Source organism: Poecilia formosa, unplaced genomic scaffold (genome assembly GCF_000485575.1).
Source record: "Poecilia formosa unplaced genomic scaffold, Poecilia_formosa-5.1.2 Scaffold525, whole genome shotgun sequence".
NCBI classification, from domain to species: Eukaryota; Metazoa; Chordata; class Actinopteri; order Cyprinodontiformes; family Poeciliidae; genus Poecilia; species Poecilia formosa.
In genome coordinates this window covers 192,780-200,072 of record NW_006800464.1, presented here as the reverse complement: position 1 = coordinate 200,072, position 7,293 = coordinate 192,780, and the positions used below count along the sequence as shown (strand labels likewise).

The following is a 7,293-nucleotide window of genomic DNA, read 5'->3' as shown; positions in this document are numbered from 1 at the left end:
AAACAAAATTTTCCCAGAAAAAAAAAAAAAAAAAAGCAATCGCAGCACATGATTTATGCTGCACCCACACATTGATACAAACACAGGACACAGAGACACAACAATACACGATTATACAATACCGAATGACCTTCTGTATTGATCTGGGATGAAGGATGTAAGGCTGATTACTAAGGTTACCGGAGAGCAGGAGAAAACTGATTTCTCATCAGCACTCAAGGTGAAACTCCCCCTGCAGCTACAGACAAGGTTTTAACTAACTCATAAAGTGTGCCATTAATATATGTGAAGGTACCAGCAAAAACAAACAAACAAACAAACAAAACAGAAAAACAAAACAAAACAGAGCTGACCCATTCTTACAACACAATGTTCACTTGTTGCAACATTTGAATTCATTAAAACCCCGAAGTAGAATTTAGAGCTTGAAAAGACGCACCGATCAGGCTTTTCCTTTTGAAAACGAATTCCAATATTTGATACAAATCCAGATTTGTCTGGATATTTATCCTGCAGATCAACAATCGGAAACCTTGCCTGACTTCGATCTCTTGCCAATTTATTGGTGATTTATTACTAAACTACAATTAAATGTAGCCTCCATCTTTTCTTGCACGCGTCATTTAAAGACACTGCTACGACCTGTGAGATGTCAAAACCTTGACTTCTAGATGCAAGACGTTGAAAAAAAAAAGTGCGAAGACTTTCTGGTCTTGCATCATTAAAAAGACCTGAATGCGGCTGTGCTTTCATGTGTACATGAGTGACAGGAGGTTTAATCTGAAATGGCACGGTGAGGAAAAGAAAGAAAGAATGAGTAAAAGAGAAAGATGGAGGGGAAAAAAAGAGCCTGCGCAGGTTTTAAATAGGCCAGTTTGAGAAGGAGGCCAAGCTGGAAGAATGAGAAAAGTGTTTGCTGCGTATTTTATTTGGGGTTTTATGACTTGAATGATTAACGAGAGGAACTTTTTAGTATCTTAATGGTATCTTAATGAATGTTACTGCCCACTGGCCAAACAAGCCGCTCTGTCTTACTGATGCCAGATCACTAATCCTGCTTCTGTTTGGGGACAGAGTTTGTGAACACGGGAAACATGTGGAAAGCTGAGTACTTTCTACTTTTACCCAAACATTCACAACCGATGAGCTTTTTTCATGTTTGGCAAATCACAACCACAAACTTTCATCAATTTATATAAGAAAGATCAACTCAAAATGATAGTTTTTAAAATCTAAAACTCAGACTACATTATAGTCAACAGTAATAGAAGCAATTTTACACTGATATGTAACCCAGGCCTTCTGGGGCATTTCTCTGTAATCTAGAGACTTAAAAATAGATTTTCACTTGAACATAGACTTGGACTTTGACTAGACCATCCCAACACATGAAAATACCTTCTTCTTATCTAATCCACTGTATCTCTGAATGTATGCTTAGTGTCAGTGGATGTGTGTGTCCCTTCAATTGTCAAACTTTTAAAATGTCGCAAAAATATATATTTTTAAAATGTAAACATTAATTATGTATGTTTTCATCAACTGGTTTAGGGCAAATCAAAGCATAATTGTGTCAGATGTTGGTGTTATGCACGGCGGTAATAAACAGGAAGTAGAGGTTTCAAACTAGCGAGGCCCACACATCTCAGAAAAACACTGAGATATTTTCAAGAATCTGTGGCTGTCAGGCAAGTTGTAATTGTTCTGGTGATGTCACATGCCAAAACTAGTTGACTGAAAGAAACAAGATCAGTCTCATGAGGTAAATGTTCGTTACGTCAGAAATTACTTGGCAAATGTATTTCCATATTCCCTTAAACACATTAACTCTTTATTTTAAATTAAAAATAAAACAAAAAAACGCATCTTAAGTGGGCGTGAAAACTGTTTTGTGAAAATGAGCAAGTCCTTTAGAATTTGGCCATTTCTATCAACCTTTTCTAATGCGACACTTCAAAATGCTCATAAAAAAATAAAAAAAACCAGAATAAAACACGGTTATTGTCCTGCAGGAGAGTGAACCTTTGCTCTGTATTCAAGCCTTCTGTAGCCCTAATAGGTCTTGTTGCAGGATTCTTCCTATTAACTCTAATCAGTTTATTTGTTCAGTCAGAGTTAAAAAAGCATCCCCACAGCATGATGACACCACCATGTTTCACCATTACGTCCTGGTAGCTTTAGAATTGTGTTGTACTCTTTCAGGTTTGGAAAGATGGAGTGAACAGTGCAAACATTTAAAGAGGCAGAACTTTATAAAATCATCAACATTTTTGAGCATTTTTTAACATGTTATAATGTTATTCCCTCATCAAACACAGACATGGAGTGTTGCTTTGATTCATTCGTGTAGGTTTGAGATATACTTTAATCTCCCATGGCAACCATTCAGCTGTGCAAAACACATGGGTGGAGGTAGCTCCGCCTTCAAGGACAAAGCTCCTCCTCAGAGCTGCAGTTTCCAACTTCCGAGCTTCTGCCTCACAGGGAGCCCATCACTCAGCTCCTTCAGACTAGCCAGCAGCAATTAGCAAACACCTGCTGGAACTGCACATCTGCTGAGCTACTTCTGCTGGTAAAAACGTTGTTAAGGGGCTAATGGAGGAGACATGTTATGATGATGACTTCCTGAAGCAGAAGCTTTAGAAAGAGCAGTAGTTTTTAAAGAGACAGAGGCCCTATTCAGTGAAGTACCATTACGAAGTCAAATTTCTTTTGTTTGATATATATGCACCATTTTTATAAGAACTGAAGTTAAGAGTTTATTGATTGTGCTGTAAAATGTCCCTAGAAAACACATTAATGATTGGTTTATGACATAAAAGTACAAAACTTTCTCCCTGACCCGTCTGCTGTACTAACCTTTATGATGCAGTTTGTTTACTAATGTTTTCTAACAAAACTCGGCAGCCTTCACAGATTAAATTAAAAACATGCGCACTCTATTTAATAATTAGGTGATTTTTGAATCACCTAATTCCACTGAATTTATCAAAGGGTACCAGAGGCAGACAGAATGGAAATACACATGATATTGTGCATTATTTTGCATTGGGTCAATCCAATTGAATGAGGCTGAACACTTTTACAAAACACCAGATTTGTTAAGTGTAAAAAAAAAAAAAAGATGCAGGGCAATGAGTCGCAGCATTTCATGCATCGTGAGACTGAAAATGACATCTGGCAGAAGGTTGATGGTGAATCTTTTCTTCAAGAGACGTGCGCAGCCTTTCTTTGCAATTGCAAGGAAATAAAAAAAGAAAAAAGAAAACACTGCAATGCAGCTTCCAGGCTCGGCCTAGAGGAAGCCCACAGACTTCACAAGCAGTGACAGCTTACAACAGGCTAATAAATACGGCACTAATGTGATTAGTCTGAATGAAATACATTTCAAACAGCTTTCAGTGGGAGCAGCAATCACAAAAGCTCCTGCTCAGTAGATCTGATGTTTGCTAATACAGGGCTTGGGGCGCAGGCCGCTTCGGTTTGAATTATGCAATTTGGTAAGCGCTGTTTAACCAGGCAGAAAAAGCTGCTGCACAGCCACGGCTGCTCTCATAAACATAAAACATTGCATTGTTAATTTGTTTTGTCAGTGGTAAGAAATGGAGAAAAACGGGAGGTTACCAAGGTGATACGCGTGTGCATTTGGGCGTCTAAACAAAGTGCAGGCAGCATGCATTAATTGCTCAGCGGAATAATATTTGACCACATTTCTGCTTTCTTCAGATGAGCTCAATTTAGTAAACAAATGGATTTCTCTACCAGGGGCACAAATTTCACTGCTCTGTAGCAGTAAGTAAAGCTGTGAATGAGCCGGCTGTTAAGCTAACTGAATTAATGATGTTCTTGTTGCTCCTAGAGGCCACACAATAAAAAAAAAAAAAGGCGCGCTGTGGAAACCTAACAAGCAGCTAGGTCTGTTTTTGTTTTATTAAGAGCTGAAGATGAAAAAAAATAAAAACATGCTGGACAGATAAATCAATGTACAGGGAGAGACAGATTTTAGGTAATAAAGGCACAAATCACTCAAATAAAATGTGAACGGATCATTTCCCAGGTGGACATTTAGACTTCCATACGGAGATCATCTAAATGTTTTTTTCCTGGTGAAGTTAACTAAGCGTTTCAGAGAGACTATAAAGGCAAGAAACCGTGTGAAAGAGATATATTGCCCCCTCCGATTCTGCTTTTATGTCAGATCTGCTGAGAGTTTAGTTCAAATAAGCCCAAATTTGGAGACCTACAGTTCCTATCCGATACTTTTAAAGGGGCAGTAATATGTTATCCAGGCACATTGTACTGTAAAATAACACCATCAAGAAACTATGTTAACTTCAGGTGCTAAAACAATGATTTATACATATATCAAATCTTACATAAAATACATTTTATTTTGTAATTTAATGCCTTGAAATTGGGCCTCTGTCTCTTTAAAAACTCCTGCTCTTTCTGAAACTTTGCCTTCAGGAAGTCATCACAGCACTGCTCCTCTATTAACCCTTTAACAATGTTTTTAGAGTTTCACTGAGAAGCAGCTCCTATAATGAGCTCAGCAGATGTGCAGTTCCACCAGGTGTTTGCTAACTGCTCTGGCTAGTCTGAAGGAGCCAAGTAGGAGAGTCACAGGGAGAGGACTGCTCTGTGTTTTTCATGAGGAAATAACAGTATGACATAAAGTAAAGCCTCCCCCGAAAAGTTGGTTTTACATAATATAACTGCCCCTTTAAAATCTCACTGGGAGGTAATATTTTGGCAAAGTACAGACGTAGAAAACATTTTTTTTAATATTGAGAAAAATTTGATTTCCAGAAGGGAATTAAAAATAGTTGTAGCTCATATAATAAAAGTTGGAAGTGATTCTTTATATTTAAAGAATCACTTCTTTAAGTATAAAGAAGTGATTCTTTATATTTAAAGAATATGGTTCTTTATGGTGCCTGCTTTAATAAAAATTAAAGCAGGACCCTTTAATGGACCTTTACTATTAGAGCAGCACTTGTGTGTCTTGAGATTGGCACAAGAGGCTAAATACAGTCATGATGTTTACATTTTTATACCTTAGTTTTGTTACACAGTGCCTTTTCTTTGCATTTTTAAACTAAAACTACTTCAGCTGTTTACTTTTCTATGGCTGAGGATACTTGACATACAATTGCCTTAATTTGCGACAGCTCTCTTTATTTGATTTGCTTGAGAAGTGGAATTTAATTTCATACAGTAACTGATAGTCGGTTGCAACCTCTTCATGTGTAATAAATAGCAAACGTTCTAAAACATCTGTTGTGTTTCATCGCTCTGCTATTACAAATGTAGAAATAATTTGATCCATAATTATCCATTTTACTCGACTGGTGTCTTGTTTCACAATGTGTACATATAACGTTTGAATAGTTTAGATTAGTGTGCAGGGTTTTCTATAGCTTTGTCCATTTAAGCACATTTTCAAATTCCATTAAAATTCATATATAAATAAATCAAGCAGAGAAGTTCACTGGATGGAAAACAAACCTAAATGAGGAAATGTATTACTATTGAATATGTAATTACTTAACAACATGGTTATAAAATGTTTGGACCAGCTTCTAATTGCTTTATGTTTTTTTTTTTTGTTTTTTTTTTTGTTTGTTTGTTTTATTTTATTTTTTTGTGCTTTCTGGTGTCTTGTTTACCTCGTCGGTGTTGTAAATGATCTGGAGACCGGAGCAGATCATCTCCACCAGGTACAGCAGGAACAGAGAAACCGCATCGATCTACAGCGACGACAGAAGAGGTTGAAAGTGAAGTACCATTAGAGAAATGACTGTCATTTTCTGCGTGCTATTCTCAAATCTGACAGTTCAGCCAAAAACCATTGCATACTGCAAAAAAACAAAAAAAGAAACCAAGATGTGGCTTTTCTGTTAGCTAGAAGAAGTGACACCGAGACATCATCAATAATAAAGTGAAAGAAAAGAAACAACAGCAAAGGACTTAATGTGAAGAGCAAATCCTTCACTTCTATACGCTCTTGTTGATTTTTCAGCGTCTTTGTCGCAGCGTGGCAACTTTGCAGCCTCATTTGATTTTTCAATTTCTGGCTCTCTCACCTGTATTGGACTCGCTTCACTGGAAGTACAGGCTCCATCCAAACGCAGCGCTCCAAATTGACCTCTTTCAATACCATTGACAGAAGAATAAACTGTCTGAGTGCCAGTTTAAAGCACATTCGCCTCTCATGGAGAGAGAGAGACAGAGAAAGGCTGCACAACTAATACTTTATAATGTGTCATTTATTTGCTAATTTATTCATGCCGTTTCATCTTTAACAAGGTTTACCCGTCCTAACTTATGATCTGAAAGTGAACTTTTTCTGCCCCCCATCGTCATTAATCTGAATATTCAGAATGTACCAAAAATAAGATAAGCTGCCTCATTTCTGCAGTTGGCTGTTCGCCGACTCACCTGTAGGTGGTGATAGTCGCCGTAAGTGTAAACCTCGTCGCCGGTGTCCACGTTGAAGACGGAGTGGAGACACTTGGAGGGGCTGGGATCATTTTTAAACTCCTCCACCTGACAGAGAAATGAACACAGGCGGAGATGGGCGAGATAAGACGGGCAGGTGAGGGTGAAGATGGTGCAGAGGAAGATAAAGGCACCGATTTCTTTCGTTGCTTTTGATTTCAACACGGTAACAACTTTCAAAAGGTGAGGAAGAAACCGTCCATGGGAAGATAGATAAGGTGAATATATGGTGCCTTACAAAAGCATTCTCGATCCTTTCCTCAATCTCAAACGTTCCTCATTTCTTCACATTACAACCACAAAATCTGGTGGATGTTATGTCACAGATGGACAACAAGTAAAAAGTGGAAATAAATTGCTAGTTTTCAATTTATGTTATTACAGTAGCCATCAAGAGGTGCTGTGTTCACCTATTTTTTTAACCTCCTAACTAAAATCAACAGCAATCAACTGCTTTTAGAAGAAATCAATTATTTATTTTTTTTTACGGATTTTTGGTTCAAGTGGCTTTTATTTGATTGTAAGTTGACAGGAAGGAGGGTTGTGATAGAATAGGAAGATGTGTGGCAAAGGTCATGTGGTCGGGATTTGACCCGATGACCATGTTGAGTACCTACTCCTTCATACACGGGTCACACACTTTACCCCATAAACATAGTTTACATTTCTGTGACTTAATGTCAGTGAAAATCCATATTTTCCTGTAATTAGAGAACTTTAGTGAACAAAGAGCAACATGAACACAAAGGAACAGCGATAAAAGCAGGTTTAGGTTATAAAAGTAAATGAAAA

General features: G+C 37.6%; 1 protein-coding gene across 3 annotated transcripts in view; it reads right to left on the bottom strand.

The window, feature by feature from the left end:
• Positions 1-7,293, bottom strand: part of phkb (phosphorylase kinase, beta) — a 113,168-nt gene that overhangs the window by 78,173 nt on the left and 27,702 nt on the right. For all 3 annotated transcript variants that reach the window (XM_007540222.2, XM_007540221.2, XM_007540223.2), the window contains 2 exons: positions 6,442-6,549; positions 5,670-5,750 (listed from right to left, as the gene is read on the bottom strand). In XM_007540222.2, coding sequence (XP_007540284.1) covers positions 5,670-5,750; positions 6,442-6,549 — 189 coding nt within the window. The remainder of the gene's footprint in view (positions 1-5,669; positions 5,751-6,441; positions 6,550-7,293) is intronic.